The sequence below is a fragment of the Pollachius pollachius genome, assembly GCF_949987615.1.
Source record: "Pollachius pollachius genome assembly, chromosome: 13".
NCBI classification, from domain to species: domain Eukaryota; kingdom Metazoa; phylum Chordata; class Actinopteri; order Gadiformes; family Gadidae; genus Pollachius; species Pollachius pollachius.
This window is the reverse complement of record NC_136946.1, coordinates 2,140,596-2,156,984: the sequence shown is the minus strand read 5'-3', so window position 1 is coordinate 2,156,984 and position 16,389 is coordinate 2,140,596. Positions and strand designations below refer to the sequence as shown.

Genomic DNA, 16,389 nt, shown 5'->3' with positions numbered 1-16,389 from the left:
GTCAGGTGGAGTGAGGTGGAGTCAGGTGGAGTGAGGTGCAGTAAGGTGGAGTGTGGTGCAGTAAGTTGGAGTGAGGTGCAGCAAGGTGGAGTAAGGTGCAGTCAGGTCGGTGGAGTAAGGTGAAGTCAGGTGGAGAAAGGGTAAAGAAACACCTACTGGTCCTCTCCTCCTAATTTCTCCCTCCCTCCTCTCTCCCCAAGAGAGAGAGACAGACAGGGAGATGGAGAGCGGGAGGTTGAGAGAAAGAGGGGGAGACAGAGACAGACAGACAGCGGTGGGGAGGGTGAGACAGAGAGAGAGACAGAGACTCTGTCTATCTGTGGAGGAGGAGCAGGATGGTTTTGTTGGGGTCTGAAACGACCCCCAGCTCTTCTTGGGACTGGTCAGACTAGCAGCCATCTTTTATTTTACTGTTTGTTCAATTTGGTTCTTAACAATCCTCACATTCCTTCTGCTGGTTCTACTGGGAGCTGCCCAGTAGAACACATTCAACCACAGTGCTACAGGAGGACAGAATCCTGAAATAAAAAGTATTTTCCCAAAAGGATTATTAAATGTGTTCTGATTACAAAGTCTCTCTGTTCTGTGTCTACTGTAGCTCTGCTGGTACAGTGTGATGGTTGTTCTGGTACGGTGTGATGGTTGTTCTGGTATGGTGTGATGGTTGCTCTGGTACGGTGTGAAGGTTGTTCTGGTACGGTGTGATGGTTGTTCTGGTACGGTGTGAAGGTTCTGGTATGGTGTGATGGTTGTTCTGGTACGGTGTGATGGTTGTTCTGGTACGGTGTTAAGGTTGTTCTGGTACGGTGTGATGGTTGTTCTGGTACGGTGTGAAGGTTGTTCTGGTACGGTGTAAAGGTTGTTCTGGTACGGTGTGATGGTTGTTCTGGTACGGTGTGAAGGTTGTTCTGGTACGGTGTGATGGTTGTTCTGGTACGGTGTGATGGTTGTTCTGGTACGGTGTGAAGGTTGTGCTGGTACGGTGTGATGGTTGTTCTGGTACGGTGTGAAGGTTGTTCTGGTACGGTGTAAAGGTTGTTCTGGTACGGTGTGATGGTTGTTCTGGTACGGTGTGAAGGTTGTTCTGGTATGGTGTGATGGTTGTGCTGGTACGGTGTGATGGTTGTTCTGGTATGGTTTGATGGTTATGCTGGTTGTTCTGGTACGGTGTGATGGTTGTTCTGGTACGGTGTGATGGTTGTTCTGGTACGGTGTGATGGTTGTTCTGGTACGGTGTGAAGGTTGTGCTGGTACGGTGTGATGGTTGTGCTGGTACGGTGTGATGGTTGTTCTGGTATGGTTTGATGGTTATGCTGGTTGTTCTGGTACGGTGTGATGGTGGTGCTGGTACGGTGTGCTGGTAGTGCTGGTTGTTCTGGTATGGTGTGATGGTGGTGCTGGTACGGTGTGTTCTCTTTCAGCGCGTTGTGTGGCTCCTGCTCTGGATGTGACCTTTGACCCTGGCAGTTAATCACTGGACTCTGGTCTGTTTGTTTATTTCACCTGAGCCAGGCTAGCCATTAGCCTAGCAGCTAGCTGTTGGGGCAGACTGGTGTCCTGGTTTACATGAGAGGTGTGTGTCAGTTTGTGAGTTTGTGTGAGTCACACGCAGCCAGACAAACACTTCTGACTTCCAGAAACTTCTGAGCTCCAGTGGTGGGCAGGCAGGCAAAGTTTACAATTACACACACAAACACAAAATGCCATGTGCTAATCTAACACACGCACACACAAACACACACAAACAAACACACACACACAGCCCTGTGCTAATCACACACACACACACACACACACACACACACACACACACACACCTGAACTGTATGTGTTCATACATCCAGCAGCACCACAAAGAACTCTGCTTCCTGTTTATTCAGGGCCCTATTTCATCACTTCCTGTCACTGTCAGCCCCCATTTCCTGTCCAGGGAGTCACTTTAAAAAACACATGCGCACACACACACACACACACACACACACACATCTCTGTATCTCTCTCAGAGGGATATTGAGTCGTTCCCTGTCACGACCACATCCTGTGTGTCTCTTGATTGAGTCATCAAATCACTTCACAATTGGAGGTTTGAGGTCAACGTCTTTATTGCTGATGACATCATCAAGCATGGGTCATGTGACCAGAGAACGTCTTGGGCACGGGGGGGGTAACGTCATCCTGGACCGCTTTGATCCCACCTACACACACACGCACACACGCATACAAACACACACACGAACACACATACACTCTAGTTAGTACAGTACTTATTCAGTGTTAGATACTACAATAGTATTGTTTAATGTGTGTGAGTATAATACTTTAGTCAGTACTCTATGTATGAATTCTATGTAGTGAGAGAACTCACTGTTTGACACAGTCGGGGATCTGCACATGCTCAGTAGGAACCAGGAGGGAGAGATCACTCAGGCTGCTCACAAACTGAAGCTTCCTGCTGAACTTAGAACTGAGGAGGAGAGAGAGACAGATAGAAAGAGAGCGAGAGAGCGAGAGAGAGCGAGAGAGAGAGAGAGAGAGAGTAGAGAGAGAACAGGAGAAATGAGAGGAGGGGAGAGGGAGAGAGAGGAGAGGGAGTGAGAGGAGAGAGGTGAGGAGAGGAGGTGTGAGACAGAGAGAGAGCGAGAGAGGAGAGATGAGAGGAGGACAGGAAGAGAGAGGAGGGAGATGAGTGGAATGGGAGGAGGCAAGTTTTGATTTCATCTTAAATCACAGCTCCTCCAGATGTTTAGAGAAGATGTTCTCCACATGATGAGGTCACCCCGGTAGATGTTAGACACTATGAGGTCACCATGGTGATGAGGAGGTGCACACCTGATGAAGGGCTTGATGAAGGTGATGAGGGCCTTGATGTACCAAGTGGGATGAAGAACATAGAGAGCCTTGAGGTTCTTCCTCAGTCTGCAGAGAGAGTGACGATATGGTCATCTGATGTTATGTTCAGAACCAGCCCATCACAGCTTCTTCAAGCTGTGATGGGCCCTGACCAGGTGAGCTGGTTCAAGGGGAGCTGGTTCCAGGTGACTCACCTGTGGTGGATGGTGGTGTAACAGTCTCTCAGCCAGCCAATCCCTGGCAGCTTCTCCTTCTGGCCTCCAGCACAAAGGTAAACCACAGCGTAATCCTGAGACACCATCAGGTCTAACGTACCCACCACGTACCTGCAGGGCGACAGGCAGGTAGACAGGGAGACGGACAGGTCGACACGCTGGCACAAACACTGGTAGAAACACTGGTAGACAGTTAGGCAGACAGACAGGTAGGCAGGTAGACAGACAGGTCGACACACTGTTAGAAACACTGGGAGTCAGACAGGTAAAGAAACGGGTAGACAGTTAGAAAGACAGACAGGTAAGCAGGTGGGAAGGTGGACAGACAGCCTTTTCAACATGTACCTGAACAGGTGGTCCATGACTGACTGGTAGTTTTCCAGACTGTTCTCTGGCAGGTAACAGGAGGAAAACACGATGATGTCATTCATACCGTCTCCGTAGTATCCTGGAATGTTGGAAATATTGGCTGCTAATTAACCTCAGAACGTTTGGCAAATGGGTAGCATGCTAACCCCTGTGTATGTACTTGTAGCATGTAGCATGCTAACCCCTGTGTGTAGCTGTAGCATGTAGCATGCTATCCCCTGTGTGTAGCTGTAGCATGTAGCATGCTAACCCCTGTGTGTAGCTGTAGCATGTAGCATGCTAACCGCTGTGTGTAGCTTTAGCATGTAGCATGCTATCCCCTGTGTGTGTAGCTGTAGCATGTAGCATGCTATCCCCTGTGTGTGTAGCTGTAGCATGTAGCATGCTATCCCCTGTGTGTGTAGCTGCAGCATGTAGCATGCTATCCCCTGTGTGTGTAGCTGTAGCATATAGCATGCTAACCTCCATGGGACAGCACCTTGAGGAAGGGCTGGATGAGGCTCATGTTCACCCTGCTCTCCTGGGGCTCGTCCCCCAGGGTGAAGCGGCGCCACCTGGTGCCCTGGTCGTCCACCTCGTCCTCGAGGCAGCCCAGCCCCGCCTCCACTCCAGGGGCGGGGCCACCAACCCTACGACGGCTGGAGGCCACACCCAGACGCCGCATGTCATCTGTCCACAGACAGACAGACAGACAGACAGGCAGGCAGGCAGGCAGGCAGTCAAAGAGACAGGTGGTCAGACAGACAGGCAGACAGACAGGCAGGCAGGCAGGCAGGCAGCCAGACAGACAGACAGACAGACAGAGGGAGGCAGACAGTTAGATATACAGACAGACAGTGTCATTGGCAGTGGCAGTTTCTGATTGGCCAAAACCAACCCCGCCCCTCCCTCCCCCTCTCCGCCCCTGGTACCCAGCATGTCGGCGTCGTAGGAGGGGAAGGCCATGGACTCAGTGTCGGAGGGCGTTGCCATGTCGTCCAGGACCCGGTCCAGCTCCGCATCCTCCTGGTCGGGGGACAGGAGGCCGAACGGGAGGTCCTCCGAGGCCAGGGAGTCACCGCCTCCTGGGAGGGGTTACAGGGTTAGAGAGTCACCGCCCCCCTGGGACGGGTTAGAGAGTCAGCGCCCCCTGGGACGGGTTACAGGGTTAGAGAGTCACCGCCCCTGGGACGGGTTAGAGAGTCAGCGCCCCCTGGGAGGGGTTACAGGGTTAGAGAGTCAGCGCCCCCTGGGACGGGTTACAGGGTTAGAGAGTCAGCGCCCCCTGAGAGAGATGCTAAGGTTATATTGTATGTTGTCAGAGTTTCGCTGCAGAAGGTCAGGAGTTAAACACCAGAGTGTGGAGCAGGCTGCAGGCCGCTGAGAGACCTCGGGGTATCCCTTAAAACCAGGAGCACCACACAAACAGTACAGAACAGGAGAGTTAGGTATACTAGAGTACAGTACAGTACAGTACACTAGAGTAAGGTACGGTTGAATAGAGTTAAGATAATAAAGAACATTAAAGCAGAGTACAGTAGAGTGGATTAGAGTACAGCAGTGTAAAGTATAGTATAGTGGAGTATAGTAGAGTAGGGTGCAGTAGAGTACAGAATAGTACAGGAGTGTACAGTACAGTACAGTAGAATACAGTACAGTAGAGCACAGTACAGTACATTAGAGTAGAGTACAGTAGAGTACAGTACAGTAGAGTACATTAGATTACAGTAGAGTACAGTACAGTAGAGTACAGTAAAGTACAGTAGAGTACAGTACAGTGCAATAGAGTACAGTAGAGTACAGTAGAGTACAGTACAGTGCGGTAGAGTACAGTAGAGTACAGTACAGTGCAGTAGAGTACTGTAGAGTACAGTAGAGTACAGTAGAGTACAGTACAGTTGTTACCTAGAGACAGGCTGAGGGCGGGGGCCAGCAGGACCCTCCTCCTCTGGGGGCGTGGCCCCGACAGGGCCAGGCTGGTGGGCGGGGCTGCAGCAGGAAGTGACATGTTTGAGAGGCGTGTGTCTGTGCTGTGTTGTGTGTATACCGTGTCTGTGTTGTGTGTATACCGCGTCTGTGTTGTGTGTATGCCGTGTCTGTGTTGTGTGTATGCTGTGTCTGTGTTGTGTGCTGTGTGTATGCTGTGTCTGTGTTGTGTGTTGTGTATGATGTGTCTGTGTTGTGTGTTGTGTGTATGCTGTGTCTGTGTTGTGTGCTGTGTGTATGCTGTGTTGTGTGTTGTGTGTATACTGTGTCTGTTCGTATGAAAGGGAACAACATCTGGTGTAGTAGCAGTACCTGGAGGAGAGCTGGGATCAGCAGAAGCAGTAGTAGTAGTAGTAGTAGTACTAGCAGTAGTACTAGCAGTATTACTATCAGTAGCACTGGCGGTAGTACTTGCAGTAGAACTGGTGGTAGTACTACTGTTAGTACTTGGAGTAGTACTAGCAGTAGTACTAACAGTAATACTGGCGGTAGTGCCAGCAGTAGTACTTGCAGTAGAACTGGTGGCAGTACTAGCGGTAGAACTTGCAGTAGTACTAGCAGTAGTACTAGCAGGACGATCAGAGGTGGTCTGGTCTTCTCCAGGGTCCTGCGACCTCAACCTGCCCAACAGAAATCACACAACATCCACACAGTGAGTGAGAGAGTGTGTGTGTGTGTGTGTGTGTGTGTGTGTGTGTGTGTGTGTGTGTGTGGGTGTGTGCGGAAACATGACCTCTGACCTTGGAACAGGGTCCTCTATGGTTGACTCCGCCATGTAGAGGATGTGGTCTCTAGTGGGCCGGGACGGGTCCCCTGGTGGCTCCGGTCCCCTGGTTCTCTCCTGGTGCCTCCTGTGATTCAGAGTAAGGTGTGGCGTTCCTCCTGCGGTGAATGAGTAACTCCAAACTGCTGAGGAACAAACACACCCCAACCTACAAGGCTCCGCCGCGGCTACATGCTACGTGCTAACAGCCCATGTTAGTGCTGCTCTGTATACCGGCAGGTTTAACCTTATACCAGACAGGTACAGACGTCACCTGGGTCTCTCTCTCTCTCTCTCTCTCTCTCTCTCTCTCTCTCTCTCTCTCTCTCTCTCTCTCTCTCGCTCGCTCTCTTGCTCTCTCTCTGTCTCTCTCTCTGTCTCTCTCTCTCTCTCTCCCTCCCTCTCTCTCTCTCTGGGTGTGGTTGCCATGGCGTTTCTAACTGTACAGGTTGAACAAAAAAGTTCAGCGTGTCGATGCTTGCACGCACACACACGCTTGCATGCACACACTCACACACACACACACACACACACACACACACACACACACACACACACACACACACACACACCTCATATTACTACTCAATAAATAATCTTTTGCTATCCAATTGTTCGAAAATTTAGAATTATTTACTTTAAAGATATGAACATGAATTAAGTCAATGTGGTATAGCCACAGAGGCAATATAACTGTCAACTCCTCATTCATATATTATATTGTATATTGTAATACTTATGGCATTATATACCTGTGTGTGTATTGTGATGCTTAATTCTCTCCATAGTTTTATTTTGTTTATCGCGTTACTTCATAAGGTGACGTGACGTGGCGCGATGGGCGTGGCCTCCGCGGCGGACGGAATGTAAACAGCTAGCCTAGCATGTTAGCATGCCCCGTCACTCACTGGGGCCGAACCCACAACCGAGCAGGAGCTAGCAGTCAGTATATGGATATAAATCGGCAGAATCGCGGCTCCAGCAGTAAGTGAGAGTGGATGTGACGGACCTGGTGTCGGAGCGGACCAGTGAAGGTTTAACAGCTGACGGCTGGGTTAGCTGTGAGGCTAATGCTAGCTAGTGGAAGTTGTGGGGAAGAATGACAACAGTCTTCATCCACTGACCGGAAGCCGCCGCTATTGACCAGTCCATATATGGTGTAGAATTATCTATATTATAGAGATATATCTATAGAATAAGCTATTTCTCTAAGTGACTGACACTCAGTGTGCTGTGGACCATGAAGCCTTAATAAAACAGGTAATGATGCTGTCCTTCTGTAGGTCTGTCTGTCTGTAGGTGTCAACAGTAAAGGCTGAGAGACAGTACTGAACACATTATCTACACTATCACACACACTATACTACGAGCCGTACTACACACTATAATACAAAGTACCGTCCACACTTCTACACACTATAATAAACACTATACTACACATGACATTACACACTACACTAGCATACATCCTACACACATACACTTCACGCTTTAATACATACTGCACTACACACTATACTACACAGTATACTATACTACACACTATACTACACTACACACTATACTATACTACACTACACACTATACTACACACTATACTATACTACACACTATACTACGCTAGAGTGATGGGTTAGTGACTGGTTTGTGTTGGGTTAGGGTTAGTGTTGTGGTGGGTTAGTGGTTTGATGGGATGGGTAAGTGACTGGTTAGTGGTTCGATGGGATGGGTTAGTGACTGGTTAGTGGTGTGATGGGTTAGTGTTGTGGTGGGTTATTGATGGGTTAGTGGTTTGATGGGATGGGTTAGTGACTGGTTAGTGGTGTGATGGGTGACTGTCCCGTTTTATCAACAGAGTGTCAAAACCGTCGGCCCCGTGTCTCCTGGTGCCATGGAAACAGGAGGCCACGCCCCTCCCCTGGTCGGGGACAACCAACATGAAGACCCCGCCCACAACCTCACGCCAGGCAAAGTCCTGAAACAGGAAGTGACACGCTCGCCTGAAGTACTTCCTGTGGCCACTGAGTGTCCTGTCGCCACCGTGGAGGAAGATGAGCTCTTTGTTGAGGAGAGGCAGGACATAGGTGAGGACATAGGGGAGGACCTAGGGTAGGACATAGGGTAGGACCTAGGGTAGGACATAGGGTAGGACCTAGGGTAGGACATAGGTGAGGACCTAGGGGAGGACCTAGGGGAGGACCTAGGGGAGGACATAGGTGAGGACCTAGGGTAGGACATAGGGCAGGACATAGGGTAGGACCTCCTCACCTGTCTGCTCCTCACCTGTCTGCTCCTCACCTGTCTGCTCCTCACCTGTCTGCTCCTCTCCTCGCTGCTCCTCACCTGTCTGCTCCTCACCTGTCCGCTCCTCACCTGTCCGCTCCTCACCTGTGGCTCCTCCCCTGACAGGTGGGTACCTGGATGTGAAGGAGAGCTCACCTGTGCTCACAGCAGGCGGGTCTCCGGAGCCACGCCCCTCCAGCGTCTCGGCCTCTGTCTCCGTCCCCAGCCCTGAGCTGGCGGGGGGGAGTGCGGCCGCAGGAAAGTGCCTGGATGACGAGGCCCTGCCCCCCTCCCTCTCCGCCCTGGCCCTGGAGGGGGCGGCGGCCTCATCTGAGCGGCCCTGTCCTCAGGGGGCCGACGCCCGCCCAGAGGCCGGCACCACAGGTGAGTTTGGGGTCCATCGGTCGTACCGTTGGTCAAACGTGTGTTTCCTGTATTAAGCACTGACTGAGTTGTGCTTGGTTGTAGTTCCCGGGTCGTCCACAGGGGGCAGCGGCGCGGCCATGCCAGCATACTACCTGGTGAAGTGGATCACCTGGAAGGAGAAGAAGACTCCCATCATCACCCAGAGTGAGAACGGGCCCTGCCCCCTGCTGGCCATCATGAACACCCTGTTCCTCCGCTGGAAGGTAACCAATACTACTAGTACTACTACTAATACTACTAGTACTACTGCCCCCTGCTGGCCATCATGAACACCCTGTTCCTCCGTTGGAAGGTAACCAATACTACTAGTACTACTACTAATACTACTAGTACTACTGCCCCCTGCTGGCCATCATGAACACCCTGTTCCTCCGTTGGAAGGTAACCAATACTACTAGTACTACTACTAATACTACTAGTACTACTGCCCCCTGCTGGCCATCATGAACACTCTGTTCCTCCGCTGGAAGGTAACCAATACTACTAGTACCACTACTAATACTACTAGTACTACTGCCCCCTGCTGGCCATCATGAACACCCTGTTCCTCCGCTGGAAGGTAACCAATACTACTAGTACTGCTACTAGTACTACTACTAGTACTACTAATAATGCTACTAGTATTACTACTAATACTACTAGTACTACTGCCCCCTGCTGGCCATCATGAACACGCTGCTCCATCACTGGAAGGTAACTAATAGTACTCGTACTAGTACTAATACTACTAGAAAAAGTACTACTAGAACTAGTACTACGAGTACTAGTTCTAGTACTTCTAGTGGAAGCTAGGAGTAATATATGATATAGACTCGAGGTCCAAATATAACACACAATATACAGACAAACATAAATTAAATAAATACTAGTAGTAATACTAATTAGAGATGTGTATTTATACTATAGTTATTAGAGATGTGTATTTATACTTGTACTAGTAGTAATACTAATTAGAGATGTGTATTTATACCAGTACTAGTAGTAATACTAATTAGATATGTGTATTTATAATAGTACTATTAGTAATACTAATTAGAGATTGTTTTTTTTCAGGCAAAACTTCCTCCTCAGACGGAAGTTATTACAACAGAGGACCTGATGGCTCACCTAGGTACACACACACACACACACACACACACACACACACACACACACACACACACACACACACACACACACTCTGTTGTCAATGTTGTGATGCTCTATGCTCTACAGGAGAGTGTGTGTTGTCAGTCACACCGAGAGAGAAGACAAACGCAATGGAGCTCAACTTCCAACAGGTACACACACACACACTTAAGAGGCTGGTTAAGAGGTGGTTAAGAGCTGGTTAAGAGGTGGTTAAGAGGCTGGTTAAGAGGTGGTTAAGAGGTGGTTAAGAGGTGGTTAAGGGGCTGGTTAAGGGGCTGGTTAAGGGGCTGGTTAAGAGGTGGTTAAGGGGCTGGTTAAGGGGCTGGTTAAGAGGTGGTTAAGAGGTGGTTAAGGGGCTGATAAGGGGCTGGTTAAGAGGTGGTTAAGAGGTGGTTAAGAGGTGGTTAAGGGGCTGGTTAAGGGGCTGGTTAAGAGGTGGTTCAGAGGTGGTTAAGGGGCTGGTTAAGGGGCTGGTTAAGAGGTGGTTCAGAGGTGGTTAGCTCAAGGCTACGTTGTGCTCCAGAACATGAGCGATGCGATGGCCGTGCTGCCCAAGCTGTCCACCGGGCTGGACGTCAACGTGGGCTTCAGCGGCGTCTCCCACTTTGAGTACACCCCCGAGTGCATCGTGTTCGACCTGCTGGACATACCGCTGTACCATGGCTGGCTGGTGGACCCACAGGTAGGAATGCACGCACGCACGCAAGCACGCACAGGTACACACAGGCACGCACACACAAACACGGGCACACGCACACAGGTACACATGCACACACAGGCACACACACACACACGCACAGGTACACACACGCGCACCAGTATGTAACTATCAAGTTTCAAACTTTGCCACTGATTCTCAATGGGAATGAGACATATTGACGTGTGTGTGTGTGTGTGTGTGTATGTGTGTGTGTGTGTGTGTGTGTATAGAGCCCTGAGGTTCTGGCTGCGGTGGGGAAGCTGAGCTACAACCAGCTGGTGGAGAAAATCATCAACTACAAACACTCTGAAGACAGCAGCAGAGTTAGTGAAGGTACACACTCACACAAACACACACATTCTCACACACACACACACATTCACATATATATATACACACACACGTCACTGTGTCTCCCATTGGCTCCACCTTCCGAAGCAGAACTCGGCCCTCGCCCCCCCCCCCCCCTAATGGTCAGAGGAGATATCAGCGGCCTGGAGCCCCATGAAATGTAGCATATCTCCGGGCCTGGTGGCTGATAACTCCTGTCATATCTCCAGGCCTGGTGGCCGATATCTCCTCTCATATCTCCAGGCCTGGTGCTTCTACGAATAGTCAAATCTCCTAACCTTCATGCCTCCTTTCCTTAACCTTTGTGGAAAACGTCATCGGGTCAAGGAGAGAAGAGAAGGAGCTTCCTTTCGAACATAGGAAAAGACAGCACTGTTTGAAATGAATTCCACTCAACTTTTCCTAACCGACGTCATTGCGGGACGGCGAGTATTGCCGACCTCTAGCGTCTCTAGCATGGAACTACAGTTTTTCGAAGTTTGGCTACAACTAACGCTCTTTCGATCCATGCGTTCTTGTCGTATTGATTTCAACCAGGTTGTCGCCAAAAGTGAGAATCACTTAGGTCGGACTTGGCCAACGGGAATATTTTAGGCCCCTTGAATCCCAATTCACATGGGGAAAAAAAAGACTCAACTTAAGTCTTTTTTAAATGTGAAGTCGGAATTTTATTTTCTTACGTTGTAAGTACATTGTGTGCTTATTGTGTGCTTAATAACCAGCAATAAATGAATTCAATTTGATCCAAATATGTTTCTGGAATTGGTATCCATTATTATCAATTGTATTTTCTTCTCTTCTCTTCTTCTGCTTTACCGTGTCTCTCTTGCGTCTTCACGTAGAGTCGGTTAACATTGTCGGTGGACTGTTTCTTTAAATATTGCCGCCGTAAAGGATTATGGGATTCCACTGTCTCCTTTCCTTTCGTAAAGGTTGCTCAGGAGTAACCTATGCTAAAGGAGGGTTAAAGAAAGCATCAAGGCTCCTTTCCTCAGCTTTTTTAGAATTCAAACCACCTTCCCTCCAAGCACTTCCGGGTCATCTCGTTAGGAAAGGAAATTTCCTATGCAAAAAAGAGAATTCATAGAGGCCCCTGGTGGCTGATACCTCCTCTCATATCTCCCGGCCTGGTGGCTAATATCTCCTCTCATACCTCCAGGCCTGGTGACTGATATCTCCAGGCCTGGTGGCTGATATCTCCAGGCCTGGTGGCTGATATCTCCTCTCATACCTCCAGGCCTGGTGACTGATATCTCCAGGCCTGGTGGCTGATATCTCCTCTCCTACCTCCCGGCCTGGTGAATGATATCTCCAGGCCTGGTGACTGATATCTCCTCTCATACCTCCAGGCCTGGTGGCGGAGCAGTTCCTGGAGTCCACCGCCACCCAGCTGTCGTACCACGGCCTCTGTGAGCTCAGCTCCACCGTCCAGGAGGGCCAGCTGTCAGTCTTCTTCAGGAACAACCACTTCAGCACGCTCATCAAACACCAGGTACCTGTCTCACCCTAATCAAACACCAGGTACCTGTCTCACCCCCTAATTAAACACCAGGTACCCATCTAACCCCCACCAGGTACCTGTCTCACCCTAATAAAACACCAGGTACCTGTCTCACCCCCTAATCAAACACCAGGTACCTGTCTCACCCCCTAATCAAACACCAGGTACCTTTCTCACCCCCTGATCAAACACCAGGTATCTGACCCAGACTCCTGTCTCCCCTGTCTCCCCCTCCCCCTGTCTCCCCCCCGTAGGGCCACCTGTACCTGCTGGTGACGGACCAGGGCTTCCTGGGGGAGGAGGGGCTGGTGTGGGAGTCGCTCCACAACGTGGAGGGGGACGGCAACTTCTGCAACGCCGACTTCAGGCTCTGCCACCCCCCCCAGAGGACCCCCCAGCCCCCCCTACAGGACCAGAGACAGATAGACCAGGTAACACTCTGGACCAGGTAACGCTCTGGACCAGGTAACACTCTGGACCAGGTAACACTATAGACCAGGTAACACTCTGGACCAGGTAACACTCTGGACCAGGTAACACTCTGGACCAGGTAACACTCTGGACCAGGTAACACTCTGGACCAGGTAACACTCTGGACCAGGTAACACTTTAGACCAGGTAACACTATAGACCAGGTAACACTCTGGACCAGGTAACACTCTGGACCAGGTAACACTCTGGACCAGGTAACACTATAGACCAGGTAACACTCTGGACCAGGTAACACTCTGGACCAGGTAACACTCTGGACCAGGTAACACTATAGACCAGGTAACACTCTGGACCAGGTAACACTTTAGACCAGGTAACACTAGACCAGGTAACACTCTGGACCAGGTAACACTCTGGACCAGGTAACGCTCTGGACCAGGTAACACTCTGGACCAGGTAACACTATAGACCAGGTAACACTCTGGACCAGGTAACACTATAGACCAGGTAACACTTTAGACCAGGTAACACTCTGGACCAGGTAACACTATAGACCAGGTAACACTCTGGACCAGGTAACACTCTGGACCAGGTAACACTCTGGACCAGGTAACACTTTAGACCAGGTAACACTCTGGACCAGGTAACACTTTAGACCAGGTAACACTCTGCACCAGGTAACACTCTGGACCAGGTAACACTCTGGACCAGGTAACGCTCTGGACCAGGTAACACTCTGGACCAGGTAACACTCTGGACCAGGTAACACTATAGACCAGGTAACACTATAGACCAGGTAACACTCTGGACCAGGTAACACTTTAGACCAGGTAACACTCTGGACCAGGTAACACTCTGGACCAGGTAACACTCTGGACCAGGTAACACTCTGGACCAGGTAACACTATAGACCAGGTAACACTTTAGACCAGGTAACACTCTGGACCAGGTAACACTCTGGACCAGGTAACACTATAGACCAGGTAACACTATAGACCAGGTAACACTCTGGACCAGGTAACACTTTAGACCAGGTAACACTCTGGACCAGGTAACACTATAGACCAGGTAACACTCTGGACCAGGTAACACTCTGGACCAGGTAACACTCTGGACCAGGTAACACTTTAGACCAGGTAACACTCTGGACCAGGTAACACTTTAGACCAGGTAACACTCTGCACCAGGTAACACTCTGGACCAGGTAACACTCTGGACCAGGTAACGCTCTGGACCAGGTAACACTCTGGACCAGGTAACACTATAGACCAGGTAACACTTTAGACCAGGTAACACTCTGGACCAGGTAACACTTTAGACCAGGTAACACTAGACCAGGTAACACTTTAGACCAGGTAACACTCTGGACCAGGTAACACTCTGGACCAGGTAACACTAGACCAGGTAACACTTTAGACCAGGTAACACTCTGGACCAGGTAACACTCTGGACCAGGTAACACTAGACCAGGTAACACTTTAGACCAGGTAACACTCTGGACCAGGTAACACTCTGGACCAGGTAACACTCTGGACCAGGTAACACTTTAGACCAGGTAACACTAGACCAGGTAACACTTAAGACCAGGTAACACTCTGGACCAGGTAACACTTTAGACCAGGTAACACTAGACCAGGTAACACTTTAGACCAGGTAACACTCTGGACCAGGTAACACTTTAGACCAGGTAACACTTTAGACCAGGTAACACTTAGGACCAGGTAACACTATAGACCAGGTAACACTATAGACCAGGTAACACTATAGACCAGGTAACACTTTAGACCAGGTAACACTATAGACCAGGTAACACTCTGGACCAGGTAACACTATAGACCAGGTAACACTCTGGACCAGGTAACACTCTGGACCAGGTAACACTATAGACCAGGTAACACTCTGGACCAGGTAACACTCTGGACCAGGTAACACTTTAGACCAGGTAACACTCTGGACCAGGTAACACTTTAGACCAGGTAACACTCTGGACCAGGTCACACTATAGACCAGGTAACACTCTGGACCAGGTACAACACCTGAGCAGCTACAGGCTAGTGTTAGCGAGCTAGCGGTGGCTGATGGCCTAGCGGCAGCAGCCCGGATGGTGTAGCGGTAGCGGCTAGCGGTAGCCTGACCCCGGGCTGTTCCTCCAGGACTACCTGGTGGCGGTGTCCTTGCAGCAGGCCCAGGGCGAGGCCCCCGGGGCCCTTAGCGACCTAGAGCTGGCCCAGCGCCTCCAGCAGGAGGAGTACCAACAACAACAACAACAACAACAACTAGCACCACAACAACCACCGACCCCGCCCCCAGCTGCAGCCGCCGCCCCGCAGGCGCCCTCTCAGGTAACACAACGATGGCTAGCCTGCTTAGCTAGCCGGGTTAGCTAGCCGGGTCACCTAGCCGGGTCAGCTAGCCGGGTTAGCTAGCCGTGTTAGCTAGCCGGGTCAGCCAGCCGGGTCAGCTTACCGGGTCAGCTAACCAGGTTTGCTCAGCTTAGACTTGGGCGGTTAACTTTATTTGTACCTTTGATTGACTGCCCTGAGGACTTGTTGATGTTGCCGGTAGGCTTTAGCCACGCTAAGCTACGTGTGTGGTTGTGTGTCCAGGTCAGAGGTCAGGCGGCCGGGCAGCAGGGAGCCAGCAGCAGGAGGAGAGACCGAGAGTCGGACTGCGTCCTCTTGTAGCCTTCATCATCCTCTACCCCCTGCTCAGGGGAGTGTACTGCCCCCCCAACGCAGACAGAAAGACAGGCAGGCAGGCAGGCAGACAGGCTGAGTACAGCCAGAAGATGTTCTGAAGGCCAATGTTCTGGCGCCTCCTGCTCCTCTCCTCTCCTCTCCTTCTGCTCCTCTTGCTTCTCTCCCCTCTACCAGTTTAACCAGTGTCCTGTCGCTCTACCATTCACCAGTTTAACCAGTGTCCTGTCGCTCTACCATTCACCAGTTTAACCAGTGTCATATCGCTCTACCATTCACCAGTTTAACCAGTGTCATATCGCTCTACCATTCACCAGTTTAACCAGTGTCATATCGCTCTACCATTCACCAGTTTAACCAGTTCCAGTTGCTCTACCATTCACCAGTTTAACCAGTTTCCAGTCGCTCTACAATTCAGTTTAACTCGTCTGTTGTTTGGAATAAAGTTGGTCAATATCCACACAGTAGCCAATGTACTGCAAGACCATTGGTCGATCCCACAGTCCTCACGTGTTCACCCATTGGTCGATCCCAGTGCTCTTCACCCATTGGTCAATCCCAGTGTTCTCCCGGTTTGTTCTGCTGTCAGATGATCCTTCATGTCTTCTGTAAGTCGGGCTCCCAGGATAATAAACAAAAACACTATTCAGTTGAAGCGTGTTTTGTGTTCTGAGGACCAACAGGAAGACACGCTGCTGGGTGGAGCT

The 16,389-nt window shown here is 50.3% G+C and overlaps 2 protein-coding genes across 4 annotated transcripts; one reads left to right on the top strand and one right to left on the bottom strand.

The window, feature by feature from the left end:
* Positions 1–2,079: 2,079 nt before the first annotated feature.
* Positions 2,080–6,521, bottom strand: LOC307085136 (bcl-2/adenovirus E1B 19 kDa-interacting protein 2-like protein). The gene is made up of 10 exons (XM_079749817.1): positions 6,140–6,521; positions 5,712–6,019; positions 5,319–5,402; positions 4,346–4,498; positions 3,897–4,103; positions 3,411–3,513; positions 3,045–3,176; positions 2,830–2,916; positions 2,366–2,464; positions 2,080–2,195 (listed from the first exon to the last, which is right to left on the bottom strand). The coding sequence occupies exons 1-10, from the start codon at positions 6,172–6,174 to the stop codon at positions 2,171–2,173; spliced, it is 1,233 nt and encodes a 410-aa protein (XP_079605943.1). The 5' UTR covers positions 6,175–6,521; the 3' UTR covers positions 2,080–2,170.
* Positions 6,522–7,008: 487 nt separating this feature from the next.
* Positions 7,009–16,325, top strand: mindy1 (MINDY lysine 48 deubiquitinase 1). Of its 3 annotated transcripts, none has more exons than XM_079749812.1 (12): positions 7,009–7,146; positions 8,018–8,246; positions 8,572–8,829; positions 8,914–9,074; positions 9,925–9,982; positions 10,087–10,151; positions 10,526–10,684; positions 10,933–11,035; positions 12,403–12,545; positions 12,809–12,985; positions 15,140–15,328; positions 15,593–16,325. In XM_079749812.1, the coding sequence occupies exons 2-12, from the start codon at positions 8,054–8,056 to the stop codon at positions 15,668–15,670; spliced, it is 1,584 nt and encodes a 527-aa protein (XP_079605938.1). In that variant the 5' UTR covers positions 7,009–7,146; positions 8,018–8,053; the 3' UTR covers positions 15,671–16,325. The 3 variants fall into 3 exon arrangements, with proteins under 3 accessions (XP_079605938.1, XP_079605937.1, XP_079605939.1); XM_079749811.1 differs by having other exon boundaries at positions 7,010–7,422; XM_079749813.1 differs by lacking the exon at positions 8,018–8,246 and having other exon boundaries at positions 7,015–7,146.
* The last annotated feature ends 64 nt before the right edge of the window (positions 16,326–16,389 follow it).